Source organism: Cygnus olor, chromosome 6 (genome assembly GCF_009769625.2).
Source record: "Cygnus olor isolate bCygOlo1 chromosome 6, bCygOlo1.pri.v2, whole genome shotgun sequence".
Taxonomy (NCBI): Eukaryota; Metazoa; Chordata; class Aves; order Anseriformes; family Anatidae; genus Cygnus; species Cygnus olor.
This window is the reverse complement of record NC_049174.1, coordinates 8,067,763-8,083,817: the sequence shown is the minus strand read 5'-3', so window position 1 is coordinate 8,083,817 and position 16,055 is coordinate 8,067,763. Positions and strand designations below refer to the sequence as shown.

The following is a 16,055-nucleotide window of genomic DNA, read 5'->3' as shown; positions in this document are numbered from 1 at the left end:
AGCTATTGAGGCAGTGTTAAACTACTTAGGAGGGGAGGTAGGACAGAATTATTTGGGGTAAGTGTATGCTGCTAGATTCTGACCTAATGTAATGTGTGTTTTCCACACTCACTCCCTGTAAGGACAGTCATACAGATTTTAAGGGTGTCAAATACTCATTCTGCCTACACTGAGGACACTTATGGAGAGAGGATCCAGAGGGCTGTAGGCAATTAAGACAGCAATTTGGAAAAGTCATTGCCCCTCAGCTAAATGGAGATTTAGATAGATTTGTTAAATCACCACTGAGGGTGATGTTAAGCTAGCCCACATGGTTTTGAATTGTAGGGGGCTAACAGCATGCAGCTTCTCACCTGAGGGGTGCTGACACACTGACCTGGCTGCTCTCGGTCATCTGACCATGCCCAAATACCAGTGTGAGGCTTCTTCTGTGCACTGATTAAAAATTTTCATGTCCTTTCTTTTCCTTCTAAGCCCAGGTTAGGTCAGGAACAATCCAACCCACACAAGAAATGCTAGGAGGGTTCAGTTGTTTTTTTTTTCTATATTGTTATTAGTCCTCCTGAGATAAAAGCTTAATTCTTATTTTATTGTCTTTGAGTGCTCTGAAATGAGTTACTGTACAGCTAATAGGAACTGGAGGATGGTTTAATCTACTGCTGTGGCACTAGTTAAGGTTGAAAAGGGTGACAATAGGAGCGGGGCTCTATGCTGACAAGCCAAATCCAGCTATGTGATACAGTAAACATAGCTCCATCGTAACAGGTCTCCTTAGTGTTGTCTCAGTAAGTGCTGTGCTTTCCTGCACATTGTGATCAACAGTGAAATAGTTATCCAGCCGACTTTAAATTGGTGTACTAGACATTAGACCCATTACAGCCTTGGAAGAAGGGCAGTTCGCACCTCTCACTCTTGCCTTTTTTTCCCCTTTTTTTTCCCTCAAGTTGTCCACAGATGTAGACATAATTGTATTTACAGCACCTCTTAAAGGTTACCTTTTCAGGGGCTACAGAATTCATCTGGGAGGACTGGAGACCTCTCTCCCTTCCCCCTTAAATTTTGGAGTAGCTATGCTGCTGTCAGAAGCAGCATAATTTTACTTGTTAAAGTAAAACTTTACCAATGTCCTTCACAACTGAGGATGGTATAAATCCCATCAATTTTTGGAAGCTGTAGATGATGACCTCTTTTTTTAGACCAGAAAGGTTATTTTATTTGTCCACTCACATGCATTTGGTCATATGTTGTTACTGTCTTAAAAGGCAAACTTATTGCTTGGAAATCCTTGTGTGAGATATGCTAAAACTTTTCATTATTCTCTTCAGTAGGGTATATTTCTTTGTTTTAAGATGAACCTGTTTCATTTACAGGCATAACAGATGACTTTGTCATTCCATTTTTCTGAGGCTAGGAACTTGGGGTTTCACATGGCATGCAGCTTTTTATCCAGATTCAGCTCTAGGGGAAAAGTGTCCTCTTTCATATTTACTGTATTGTATTTTTCTGCCATTTCTAATCTTTCCTGGCAGCACTGTCTGAGCTGAAAACCAGCAGTCTCTCTGCTTTGCTACCTTTGTTTTTCACCATGACCTCACTTTTCTTCCCGTTTTCTCCCCAATGAAATATTGTTCAACTCTATCAGGAAGAACTTGTAATGGTTCTCTTGCTTGCAGGAAATTTTCCTGTGCATACTGCAAGTATGGCACTTGTCCAAAACAACTTAATGGTGTTTATGAGAAGGTCATGTAAGCGTAAGCTCAAATCTTTGCATGCTACATCTATCAATGCTTTACTGCTCTTTCTGATCAGCAGTCTCCAAGGGACCTTGGTTACGGACCACAGTCTCTACTCTTAGCTGAAATTTCGGGAGGAGAGGAAGCAGCATACGGCAAAGAGTTAATTTCTGATTGAGGAACTTGGTTATGTATCTGTCACTGAGGTACTAGTCCTGCTAGCTCTGTTGAGATAGTGGAGGCAGAAATATAACTTAAGATACACAGGAGTCTGAATATTTTTTGCCTCTCTTTCAGTGGAGAACCAGGCGTTTAAAGCTATCTTCAAGCTGATCACATGAAGCAGATTCACATATTCTTAATTTGAATGTTGTACTCACAGTCCCAGACTGTCATTGAGGTTAAGAACTTGGCAGGATACAAAAGAAGACATTTATACATCTTAACGATAAGACCACAGTTGTTATAGTAAGAATTAAAAATGTGCAGGCATCTCAGAACAGATGAAGACTAACCTGCTTCAAAGTTGGTCAGCTTCTAGTTAATGGGGGTCAAAAGAAATGTACCCAGTGGTAAATTCTGTATCTGATTTCTCCAAGGTTTCTTACAGCTTTCTCCAAAGTGTCTGAAATTGCAGTTGCTGTAGATACTTGACAAAATGGACTGCAGGTACACAGGACAGATGTCTGTGTTCTTTGATCTAGCTTCCCATGTCTGTTTTGTGGGGCATTTTTTTTTGGATGTCATATGATAAGATGACCACAGTGGAGAATTTCTTCTTCCATTTCAGTAATGTAAGATAAGAATGCGTAGAATTTGAGCATAGTTTTGAAGAAATTAAAAATGATGAATCTGATTAGTTAGTTTTAAGTCCAGATTTGGCTAAAGAGGAGCTGAAATAGAAAACCATGTTGGATTGGTTTGTTAATGTTTCTTCTGAGCTCTGTGTTTTATGCCCCCTTCTCTCCATGTTAACATTTATTTTACTGTTGTGTGTCACATGCCATTTTTAAGGCTCTGACATCTTTGAAGCATAATTAAAGGAATGAATAATTCAGATCACTGGCAACTTACTATTTTCTCTACTCTGCTGTCTGGTGGAGTCGCTAAATATGGAAGGTAAAAGGAATCAAAATAAGGTCTGCATTGTTCATCCAAGTTGTCCATAAAGGACAGGTGCTATTTCTTGATCTATCTGGCTTTCAAAGGACTGACAGCATGTTTGGAGACTGGATCGGACCCTTTTTCACCAGATCCAATTCCTTATTCAAACACAGGAGCGATACAGTTGCCCTGAGTGTGTGTCAGAGTGCAGTAGACTCTTCCATTTCCTTTTGTTTCTCTCACTGTGCCAGAGGTATCCCACATCTCCTGCAACTCTCCTCCAGTCACACTTTGGCCCTACCTGGGAAGTAGCTGCTCAGTTTTGAGTGGGACTGTACCCACCTCCCATTAAAGAGTCATCCATCCTATCTGTGGCGGGACAGCCGTAACTGACAGCAAGACAGAAATGCTAAAAGGGGATGTTTGATTACAGGAATCATCCTTAAGTCACATTAGATAACAAAGGCCATCACTGCAATACTGGCTGGTTCTTCCTTCCCTATTTTTCGCCAAATGTCTAATGTGCAACAAAGGAACGGTTTTCTATGTTATGCTTGCTTTCAGTGAGCTATAAGTGTAACACAGCTGGCTGTAGGGAAATGTAATGAGATATACAAACGTGGTCCCTAATCAGAAGCACATGAACAGTGCTGCCAAAGAGTAGGAATATTCACGTGCCTCACTTTAAACTTGCATTTAATTACCTTGCTAATCAGGGCTAAGTTCCCAAGCAAAAGCAATGCATCATCTCCAAGGGTAACCTGATTGTTTCATGGGTAATGTGAAATTATTTCCCTCTTCATGCATCACTTTAAGATAAGCCATACTAAATGGGATGAATTATTATAGTCAAAACTAAAACACTGAATGATAGCTATGTTGAAATGTACTAATGCTATTTGGAAGAGATTTGGGATTACAGTTCTGCTTCTTTCTTATGTTGGTTTATACACATTTTGTTCCAAGCAATTTTGGCAAAAGGTAACACAAGATTTTTGAGTTTTTTAATGCTTGGATAGCCAAACCAGTTGTATGTAGTGACTCCCTGAATTGATTAGCTTACACTATTGAAGAAAAGTGTGCTTTTATGTTCTGGGGCACCAAAAAGTAACAAAGGCAATGAAAACCCACCAAAATTATTTATCAGACTTGTAAAATCAGTTTCAAAAATTAACTCTTAACAATTAACTAATATTAATGCGTGAACATGTGAGTGTGTATATCTTTTATGCATACAGTAAGCATATAATCTTTTATATTTAGTTAAGAGCTGTTAAATGAACTTTCCTTGTACTAACTAACACACTAAAGCCGTCACAGGAAAAGCAGTGCTGCTAAGCTGAGCCCTGATGTAAGTAGCTGTGATTTTGTAACTTCAAAGGAGATCTGCCATACACAACGTGCCCTGTGACTAGCATAATTTACCAGTTTGTGGTTCTGGTTTTGTGTATCTGTAATGCCATTGATTTTAAAAGGCTACAAAGATTTAAATTTGGATTCACATAGTAATGAATCAGCCAGCTTTCATCATCATTATATATTTGTTTGTTCTATGTCAATGAAAGATGCCTTTGCCTTTTACTAAATGAAAGTTAGCTGTACATGTGGTTTCTCTATTCTGCTTTCCTGCCTAGACAGCCACTTGAAGGTGTTCTTTTTTGTCCTTTTCTTCAGCCCAAAATGTTGGGGAAGGCTTTGTTTCTTGTTTTGAGGGGATGAGCTGCAAAAATGCTTTACCCTGAACACAAGATGTCAGGAGATCCAATTATTTGCTGCATTCTGTCGTCAAGTGTAGTCACATTTTTTTTTTTTTCTGTTGGATGAAAGATTTATATAATTGTGGCTCTAAAGGTGTTAGGTCCCCACCTTACCAGCCCTCTGTAGCGGTTGCTTAAACTTCTGATTACGCAGCCCTGATGTAAGGTAGGTATGAGACACTGTAGAGTGGGGGGGGACAGGTGGTACTGCCTCCTTTAATTTGGGGAGAGTATGTCTAAAGTTATCAACTGGTAAAGCTTCATTGACTTCAGCATTACAATCCCATTTTCTCCGTGTTCACATGTGTTTTCTAACTGGAAGTGTGGGCACAGGGAGGCCAACTGGAAGGTTTGGAAACGGTCTGGAGGTCACTGCAGCTGCTTGCTTCACCCATAATAATAATAATAATAAAAAAAAGCTGTAGGTGAAGGTGCTGTTTTACCCATCTCAAGACAAACTTTGTACGAGCTCTGTTAACAAGAAGGAGGCAAATTTTGGGCTCTGGAATGAGCTTCAAGCCAGGTGTTTCTGTCCCTCTCCACCCCTCATACAGTAAAACCATGGAGCAATTGCATTGATGTTTCTCACTGATTTGCTCTTGTCCCTTAGGTGAAAAGCTCATGAGATTTGGCTATCCAGACATACACTTTGATATGAACCTACCCTATGAGAAGGAGGCTGAGCTGATGCAGTCTCACATGATGGACCAAGCCATCAACAATGCAATCACCTACCTTGGAGCTGAGGCACTTCACCCCCTGATGCAGCACACACCAAGCACAATTGCAGAGGTGGCCCCGGTCATCAGCTCAGCTTACGCTCAGGTCTATCATCCGAACAGGATAGAAAGGCCCATTAGCAGGGAAACAGCTGACAGTCACGAGAACAACATGGATGGCCCGATCTCCCTCATCAGACCAAAGAGTCGAACCCAGGATAGAGAGGGCTCCCCCAGCAATAGCTGCCTGGATTCTACTGACTCAGAGAGCAGCCACGAAGACCGCCAGTCCTACCAAGGAAACTCTGCCTTAAATCCCAAGAGGAAGCCAAGCCCGGCTTATATGAAGGAGGACGCCAAGGCTTTGGATGCCACAAAAGCTTCTAAGGGCTCTTTAAAGGATATCTACAAGGTCATCAATGGAGAAGGGGAGCAGATTAGGGCTTTCAAATGTGAGCACTGTCGCGTTCTTTTCCTGGACCATGTCATGTACACCATCCACATGGGCTGCCACGGCTACCGGGACCCGCTAGAGTGCAACATCTGTGGCTACCGAAGCCAGGACCGCTATGAGTTCTCGTCGCACATTGTCCGAGGGGAGCACACATTCCACTAGGCCTTCTCATCCAAAGGGGACTCTTATGAAGTAGAAGAACTGCACATGAAGAAATACTGCACTTACAATCCCATTTTTCCTCAGACATTGATGCGCCTATTTTGTTATTGTTGCTGTTGTTGTTGTTGCTGTTGTTTAATTATTATTATTAACCTTATTTTTTTTTTGTGGACCCAACCTCATTTGCTCTGCCCAGCTTAAGAATGGAAAGAAGGAAGGGAAGGGATAAAAGAAGGGTTTGTTGTTGCTGTCACTTTTTGGTGAGTGACCTGACTCGCTTTCTGTGGGAGTTGAAAGGCAGTCTGTCTCAATCAGCTGTATATCGTGTCCTATTTTGGGATGTTGCTCAACCCTGCTAGGTGCTTTAAAGTCATGATGAGTTGCCGCTCATTTATAATTTCAGACAAATAGGTAGAAACATTTCAGAGGAGAGCCTTTCTCAAATGTGCAGATGCGGTGGGGGGTTCTGGTGGTTGGAGAAGACCGGGGGATCTTTATTCTACAGAACGAACAATTACGTTTAAAGCAAAACTGTTTAGGGATTTAGGAGCACGAATCAAAGTCAATATTCTTTTCAAAATTACTTTCTAGGGTGAGCTGCTTTTCTGGGTTCAGTGTGTCTTGCCCCTCTAGAAGGTAAAGAAAAAAGAAAAAAAAAAGAAATGTATGTCTTAACACTGTACCACGTAACAGCAGTTTAGTTTCATAAGTCCTGAGGGCCTTCTGTGGTAAGTCTGAGGCTCTGTACTTTTATTTTCCTTAACTTATGAAGCACCTTTTTTAGAATTGTTGATTTGCCATTACTCCATGCCTATGTGTTGACTCACTGGCTTCTTAGAGACCCTTGGGAGCCTTACATATTTAGTTGCACCCTATGGTTTAAGAAATATCATTTGCAAATAACATTTAAACTTGCTTCTAGGACAGTAAGTGGCCTAGGAGTGGGCGAGAGAGTCTGTAGTTTACTCAAGAGGTTCTGCTGCTCTTCTAAAATAATTTTGTTTTAAAATTACAGATTTTAAAATGACAAAAGTACTGGTAGCAAAGTGTTCTTTAAATATAATTATATATCTATATATACCTATATAAATACTTTCTCATTCTATTATCACAGTGTTAACCTCTTGGCAACAGCCTAAACTTGAGACTTGCAGCTGAGAAAACGCTAGGAGCCAGATCGTCAGCCAGCATTAATCCTCTTAGCTCCATTGAATTTAATGGAACTAACCCAACTATTTCAGCTACGTCAAGATCTGAGCCTTGATCGTTTTTTTTTCCTCTTGTTGACATCTTATTAACTGAAACTGTGATTTCTCTTTGTTTTCTTGTCATCAATTCTTCTTTAATTTAGGGGTGAAAGTGCAGGTTTTGCTAGATAGCCTTTGCTCCTGGAGAGCCCACAAGCCTTGCAAACAAACAGATCTCATATGAACTTCCCTACTTCTTTAGAAGTTGATGTGTGGAGATATGCAGGTGCTGTGCTTTTGATTTCAATTCACATACTTCATTTTTATTCATAATTTATTAATTTCAATGTAGAGAAAACAAAGAAACAAACTCCAGAGCAATTCCTTGAGCTACGGACTGGACAAGGGAAAAAAGAAAGAAAGAAAGAAAAACCACATATCTGTTTTGTTTCCTTTCTTTCTCTCCCAAAAAGTAGCAAAGCCAGCAACCACCCAAGTTGCAGGTTGCAGCAGTAAAAACTGGGCTTAAACCTATGTGACAGATTGCCATTGCAACCCAACTGTTTGTACCAATCACAATTGAAATGTTGTTGTTTGGCAACAAGAGCGCAGCTTGAGAATGGAAAGAAATGCATGGGTTTAACCCCCTCCATGCAAGCGGTCCCCATGCACTTGGCGAGACCTTTTCCAACGTATGAAGTTACTAAAGTATAAAAGAAGAGAGCAAGATCAGGCCATAATGAGTTCCCATCTGCTCGCTTCAATCTGCATACACTATGCATATGCCAGTTTGCTGTTTGTTTTGAGGATACTGGGTTTTTCTTCTTCTCTTCCTAGACCTGGAGCGTTTAAAAGTAAGGAGCTGAGTGGTATTGATTGAAATCTTTTTATGGTGACATTCTTGGCAGCTAGAACCTGTGTTTAGAAAGGATACAGTAGATCATGGCCAGATTACCTGATGACTGCTTCCCAGCACTGAAATGCTATTAAGTAGGAGCTGGTAAAGTCTTGCAGTAGCCTATTAATTATAATACAATATGGAGAGAAATGTCATCTTGTGTAATGTGAGAGCTATCAAGGCTGGGAATATACGGGCTTTGGAGAGACAGATTTAAAGATCTATTCCCAACATTGTTCTTAATGTCGTTGGGTTCCTCCCCCTCCTTCTTTCTTCTTTCTAATGCAGAGGAAACTCAGGCAAACTAACCTCCAGCCCTTTCTTGCTTTCTTGCACTTGGTGTAACCGAAGGAGATTGTGCAGGAGAAAAAGGGGTACATGCTGGAGGGCATCACTTAGGTTTTGTATGGCTGATTGTCTAGAGCTAGGAAGGTTGGCTTAGGAGGTGGCTGGCTGCATGCTGCATCATCCTGGTTGGAAATCAAGAAAAAGGGGGTTGCTTTTACAGCATGTCACAAAACAAGGGTTGGGGAGGGGGAAGGTGGTTGCGACTTCTTCTGAGGCAGCAAGGGTTTTCTAGGAACAATGTGCAAAGGGGAAAGGTGCTGGGCTTGAAGGTCACTAGGCTTGCATGGGACTCCAGAAAGCCCCATGTATGTGCAAGAGGTAAGGGTGGCCAAGAATCGCTTTCAGTCTTGGGGGGATAACAGTCCATTCTTCCCTATGGTCAATGGAGAGAACGGGCTTTGGTTTCTTGGAATAGCTAGCACTAGGGAGCGAGTATTCAAAAAAAAAAAAAAAAAAAGCCTATGTATGGAAAACCAGAGGAACAGGGAAAGGAGGAGCATCATTTGTGTATCCACAAATAAGTTGTCTGCGATTATACCCACAGTTTGTGAGTGTGCACTTTCAGTCACTGATGATTCATTGATACCTCCTGCAGTGTATATGCTGGAGATGTTTAAAAGATGAGACAGGGAGGCTCGGTGGTTTTGTAGCTGGCTTCAGTCAAGCCTAACTTCTTGTTCCAATAGCAGCACTCAAGATCAGTTTGTGAGCAGTGCCCTGTCCTGATATCACAGAACTAGAGGATGGGAGAGACAGTGAGAAAGGCACTCACTGTTACCTTCCAAAACCTGTATTTTTTAGAGAGCAAGAAGCTGAATGGTTGCATTAATTTCTATTATCAGTGTCCTTTTCTTAGGGTTTTCTTAGGGCTCACTGAATTTTTTCATCCTAGAACTAGGGAAGGAAGAAAGACTAAATTCCAACTGAAGTTTTAAACCAAGTTTTCGACTAGTATTTATTTTTAACGTTGAATTCCCACTTGGCATTTTTGTTGGGAGAGAGTAGGAAAAAAAGGCAGTCCCCAGTTCTTCAAAATCAGGTGCCTGGTTGATCTAGGGAAAATTAATAGAGAGTTTTGTATACATCACTTTGCCCCTACATGGGCGCGTGCAAATTTGGGGCCTTTGAGTTGGTGGTTTTTTTGTTTTGTTTCTTGCTCGTTCTCTGCACTTATCTAAGAAAAGCTCTTGAGTTTTGTCAAATCCATTAGTCAAAGTGTACTAGGAATTTGAGTAGATAAGCCTTGGCCTGCAGATCCATTTGTTCTAAGTATTTGGTGTTTGAAATCAAACCTGGCTGATTTTTACTGGACTCTCTTGAAATTCTTGGAATTGGGTTTCCAGTTAAAAACATGCATTTGCAAATTTAGAATTGGCTTCCTGCAAACATTCCCCATTTTCATTATAAAAAAAAAAAGCCATTTCTGCAAACATCCCTGCCAGTAAACCCTTTCACTTCTTTTTACATCCAAAATGGCAAGATTCTGACTCAATTTAGAGTAGTACATGCCTATTAATTTAAATAGAAGTGTGCCTGCTTATTCTCTTCTTGATATGATCCATGTTCTTGGAGCAAAGGGCATTATCTATATATCTGCTGTTATGGCCAATGAATTTTACAGCCACCTTTCTTTGCAGTCAGTTAGGAGTGCACATCAAAATATATAGCATTTTTCAGGAAAGCCAGCTCTTTACTCAGTAACCTATGAGATTAAAACAATTTTATTCTCCTTAAAAAGTGCTTCCATCTATGAAGTGATGTGAAAGGTGTCTAGGCATTAACCTCCATTGGTTTGTATTAGAGGGAAAGAATCTAAATCTGTAAATTGGCCTTTTTTTTTTGTGGTAGTAGTTTCTACAGTCTGAGAGGACAGCTTACATAATAGCCACGTGGAAGTAAAGTATATTTACTTAAAAGTGAAGAAATTCTCAATTTTAAAACGTTTCAAAATTTCTCTGTTTACAAGGGCCTTCTTAAATTGCAGCTGTCAGGCAGAGGAGGAGGCCATGAATTCAACCAAACCCTTCAAAACTGATCTTTAATAGGACATTATTACTGTTGTCTGGGTCCTGAGCTGTGGTTTTTGTTTTTTTTTTTTTTTCATACTTGAGAATACATTGAAAGAAGCCAGAAAACAATCTTTCCTCCTGAGAGAAACTTTGGAGACAATTTAGGGAGAGGTGCATATTTCAGCCAAGGACAGGAGCAGCAGTAATACGGTTCCTGCACTAGATGATATTCTTTTACATAACTGTTTCTGTGCATTATATTATAATGAGGGAGAAGGGAGTCTGCACTGTTACCTAAATCACCTAAACTCAACTTGAGGTTTTTAGGAAAAGTGTGATGAAATTGGCTTTGGCGCTAGAAATGTGCATCTTAGCTTGGCTTAGTGTCCTTTCAAAACAAAGGTGGATGGTAGTGATGGCGTGTGGTCTAGAGCAGCTGGAGATTTTGAGAAAGTATATTTATATATATGGTATCGTATAATTAGATATATGCTTTATTGTATATGTGCCTTTTTCTAATGCATTTTGAAAGTTCATGATGTCATTCGTGATATCTTTCCCTGCCCTTTCAGAATGCACGACAAAAACCAACCCAAAGTAAAAATCCCTTCTCGTACGACGTGGCAAGGCAGATCCTGGTCCCCCTCTGCGCCCTTTTTTGTAGCTCAGCTGGGAGGGAAGGCTGTCTTAGTATTTAGCTATGAGATTTCCTGCTGAAAGCTGGTGTTAGGAATGGGAAGGGCTGTCATTGCCCTAGCGAAGTGCATTCCAGCCAGAGCTGGTCTCGGCGCTGGTCCCAACCAACGCAGCACTGGACTTTGCTTGACTGTGACGCCGCCTGTATCATTGACATGGAGCAAAGAGAAACCCACCGGGGGGTGATGTTATGGGGCATGTTCACCACTGAGGCTGGGGCAAGCTCGTTCTCCTCTGTGGGGCTTTATTAGCTGGCACGCTTGGGTGAAAAGTGCAGTATTGTTTTGGTACTTTCCTGGCAGGCTGGTGACCTACTTTCAGGTCTGGTTATTTACCCTGCACGGGTGCAGCATCTGAGGGTGCAGGCAGGGGAGGAGGTCAGGTCCCCAGCACATCTCCCACGGGGTCTAAGCCACCCACCATCCCTCTGTGCTTGGGGCCACGGCAGCCACAGTGAGGACATGGGAGCAGGAACAAGGAATTAGGCAGAGAGGATGCAGAGTTTGCTTCACAGCAAATGTATTCCCGTTCGTCCCATTAAGAATTGTGCTGAAGGATAGGCCAAGAACATTACTGGTTTCTGTTCTAGGCTCAAACAACATTCCCAGTTACTCCAGTTCACTTCCAGCCCTCGGAAGGGTTGTTACTGGTCTTCTTACTTGGATCCTTGTCTGGGAGTACAGCTGTCCATGCACCCCCCTGCTCTAAAAAGTTTAGATAAAAATCATGGGACTTCATTGGTCAGAGGACAGCAGCAGCCATTTCAGCAAAGATGTACACTGCTGTAGTAAATCCCAATATTATTTACAATTAAAAAAAAAAATACTGTGGTGTATTCACTAGCAGTACATGAAGTATTTTACAGAGTGAATGATGATGAAGTTAATTAGATCATGTCTTGAGGGTGTTGTGTTATGTGTTCTCCACTGGGAGAAGGGCAGCAGCTTGACCCAAAGCTTGCCGAAGACGGCTGACGTTTCCTTCCAGCAGCAGCCATTTGACTCAGCCCACTGCACCACAGCCCAAGGAAGTATAGGAGCACGCCATGAGCCCCATGTCATCCCTTTGATTCAATTTGAAAATGCATGGAAGCTTTACCATTAACCATGTGCTTAATTTGTTAAATCAGGGCCTTACTTGCTCCTTGGTACAGCATGGCAAGGTCCATGGTCGATAGCACTCGGCAGTGGGGTTTGGTGGTGAGCATGAATTCACGTGCGTTGGTGTAGTAGCCTTAATCCCTCGTGCCCGGCAGTATGCGCATACCGGTAGCCTGTAGTCTGTATTATCCATCAAGGGTAAAATACAGGAGCCTCCTGCAAGGCTGAGGGGAGAGCATGACTCCACTGTTGGCACAAAGAGGCCAGTTTGCAGTAAATTGGGCCATTTAGTTTTACCTCAAGTGACATGGAATAAGAAAAGCTTCTTGAAGGGGTAGAGGTCACTGAATCCCCGACTATGCACTTACTGGGATTTGACATTGCTTACTGGAAATGGATGTTCACTTCTGAACACGCTGTAACAAGGGAAGGACTTCTGGTTATTTTTTGTAGTAGTTCAGATTCTGAAACTGTGATCAATTATTTGACTACTTGTCAAGTGTTCTCAGAGCTTGAACGTGTTCACTTCCTCTGTTATGTAGCAGTTTCCTCCGGTTTCCAATTGTTTTCTCTTTCTCCCCCCTTTTCCTTCTCTTAGCTTTAAGTCTGGGCCTGCTCTTATCTCCTGTAGCTTTGGGCTGTCTAGGGTTTTTTGGTTTTTGGGGGTTTTTTGTTCATTGGCTGTACAGTCTGTTTACATATTTTTGTACTCGAGTGTAGTTTTATATTAAAAACAGGAAAAAGAAAAAAAGTTGATTTGAGAAAAAAATATTAAGGTACGTACTCTTTGTAACACTTTAAAGACCTAGGGTACCTTCAGAGATGACTCCACAGTGATGTAATTATAATACTGTATATTTGCCTTTTTAGTTGGTTTTATTTTCTGGTTGTATTTTTTTTTTTCCTAAAATGTATATCTTTTTATGAGAAACTGGAAACTTTTAATGCAAATGTTTAGAAAGATTTAAAAATTGTAAAGTTAAAAAAAAAAAAAAAGTCATATAACTTTTTTTTCCTGTTGGAAGAAAATGCTTTAAAAAGTTTTGCTACTGTTGTATTCCAGGGTGGGGGTTACCGACCCCAAATTTCCTTCGTATGCTTCATTCTTGGATCTTGCTTTCTAAAGATGCTCATTGCAGATATGGATGATTTGCTTATATTAGTTTAAAAAAAAAAAAAAAAGACAAAACCCCCTTTGGGGGTTATCTTTCTGTTCAAGTGCAATACTTTCCCTGACATCTTATTAATGTACAAGGGTTTACTTTTTCTTTCCTCAGTCAATACAAATCAGTGAAATGAAATTCTGTATCTTAAATACATTCAAAGGTAAGCGTCAAGTAACCATGTAAATTAAGATTGACTGACAAAAGGTGAGAAACTGTAAGTTAAGGCTAAAGCCCAGACCTTAACTCTGGCTTTTATTTGACATTGAAACACATCCAGTGGTCTGAAATAAGGACAAATGTGTTCTTGCCTCTTCCTTCATTTTCTTTTATAATTGCAGCTTTCTTTTTTTTTCCTCTTAAATAAGCACTTAATATTGATGTTTATTGAAAATAACAAAAAATAAAAAGATCGTTTGGTCTGATCCAAAACCCACTCAGTGGAGACTCTTGTGACTTTGATGATGGATTTTGGATTAGGCCTAAGCTCTTAGCTAGGGCAAAACTGCCATTTACTCTGATGGGAGAGATTTGCCTGCAAAAGAATTACAGGACTTGTGTCCTTTATCTACCTGAGAGACCAGAAAAGCTTCTTTAGAGTTGTCCTTGTCTTATATATGTTTAGATGGGACTTGTTTTACATATCATACATATTTATATATAGTGTATTTTTAATGCCTTTTTTTTCCACCCCAGTAGACTGAAACCGCTGTTCTGTAAATATGTATTTAGGTACGTAATAAAAATCCCGTTGAGATTCTTTGAAAGGCAGTTGCTGCGCATGCACAGTAGCCACTTTTGTCTTCTAAATTTCTATTTAAGATACTCCTCTTTAATAACAGCAAAGGTGAGGAGACTATACCCCATTCTGACAGATTGCCAAAATAATTTCTCAGACTGGACTGTTTGAGTTCAAGCAGAAAAATGCATTCAGTGGGTGACTGTCGCAGTTGCCCGTGGGGTCACACTCTTAGGGCCAAATTCTGGCAACGTCCTGCAGGTTGTTCAGGTCCTCCCGGAAACGGGGACCGCACTGAAGCAGTGGGATCGTAGCAAAGCACGTGAGCTCTTGTGAGCACTATTTCAGGCTGTCTGGTCTTGACCCATTTGTCAGCATCTTTGTGACTCATGCAGTGTTGCACTCTGCCCACTCTAGTGCCGAATTGGACATTGGTCGTTTTCTGGAGCAGGATAAGATTTGGTGAGTAATCTGGCAAATGAAAAAAAAAAAAAAAGTTTTCCCCCAGGTTATGATTTTTAGTTCTGCAACAGATGTTCTGAACTCAAATTGAGGAATCTAAAAAAAAAAAACAAAAATCCAAGTTTATTCCAAAACCATTGGAACATACTGTTAAATTGGAGTTCAGAAACAATCACAGTGGTGCATGTGAGCAACCCCAATGTAAACCTGCATCCCCCTGCTAAAGAGTTTTGCCGCTGTAGACTGAACTATGGGACTTGTTATTTTTTTCTCCTTAGCGTACATGCATACATATGGTTCCACATCTGTATGTGTGTACTCTGTACATGTGTGAGTGTTGTACAGCCATGTGAGAGTGTGAGTCTGTATGTGTGTATAAATAAAAAAGCTGCAGAAACTTTGTAATACTTTGTGAAAAGGATTATATTATAAAGGTTTGTACTGTCTTGAGTGCACAGCTACTGGAATAAATGTAGGGAATCTCAGGAACAAGCATATAATTTGTCCAAGAATTATTTCTTCTCAGAAGTGTAAGTGCAGTTTTTAATTCTGTATATTATTTAATATTTTACCAATAAAAATAAACTTCTGACATGAAAGGGTTTTCCATTCAAGCTTTCTGGAAACATTGGTGTATGCATACATTTTTCTTTCTTACAGCAGGAACCATGAGTGGTAATTTTGCACCTCGGAGGAATCACATTTCTACCTCGTAACAAATCCTATTAACTACCTAGAGAGGCTGAACGAGTTATGAGTTGGGGTTATGAGTATGCGTTAGGAGACTGAGGAATGGGGCCAAGATCCACTTTAGGAGTATGTTGAAACTTAGGATCTGTCCACCAGCTATAGCACATCAAGTTTTTCAGCATGAGTTAGAGTAGTATTCCCTCTAAGATGCTGTTACGTGAAATGGTGGCATCAGGTACCTGCCACTTGGTCCACCCTGTTTTTGAAATGAGTCAGTGGCCTGAGGTCCAACTTGTGCGGGAAAATGCTCAGATCACGTAGGCAATGACTTTGACCCCTTCCCTCAGCTTGGGTTTTTGGCTGAGTTCCCCTGTGTTGTGTCCAGGGGTGATCTTAGCCGTATGGATTTATGGGGTAGTTCACATTGCCCAACTCATTCTTTCTTTCGTAACACAGCTATCAATCTGGTGGTGTTCATGGCTTAAAGGGGGGGGGGAACACTCCAGAATAAAAGGAAGATCTTATGAAGCTTCTTAAGTTGCGTTGTTTGTTTTAAGAATTGTAAATTCTTGGTTATAGATTAACCAGCCTCTCCCCACTAATAAAAGTATTCATCATTGACGTGAGAATGGAAACTCCTTCAGATATCATCTGAATAAAACTTAATCTTCTTTTAAGTTGCTTGATGTATGTTGTTTCTGAGGAATGTCTCTGCTTGCCGGGCAGAAATTCCCGTTTTACTTCACTAGGGATTGCCAGCTCACTGGTTTTTCTTCAGAAAGACCCAAGATTCAGCTAACGTGATAATCCAATTATTTAAAGCATAGACAAGAC

The 16,055-nt window shown here is 40.7% G+C and overlaps 1 protein-coding gene across 20 annotated transcripts in view; it reads left to right on the top strand.

Annotated features, from left to right (window-relative positions):
• Window positions 1-15,121, top strand: part of IKZF2 (IKAROS family zinc finger 2) — a 116,291-nt gene extending 101,170 nt beyond the window's left edge. For all 20 annotated transcript variants that reach the window (XM_040561316.1, XM_040561304.1, XM_040561303.1 and 17 more), the window contains one exon: window positions 5,205-15,121. In XM_040561316.1, coding sequence (XP_040417250.1) covers window positions 5,205-5,929 — 725 coding nt within the window. In that variant the 3' untranslated portion in view covers window positions 5,930-15,121. The remainder of the gene's footprint in view (window positions 1-5,204) is intronic.
• Window positions 15,122-16,055: the final 934 nt, after the last annotated feature.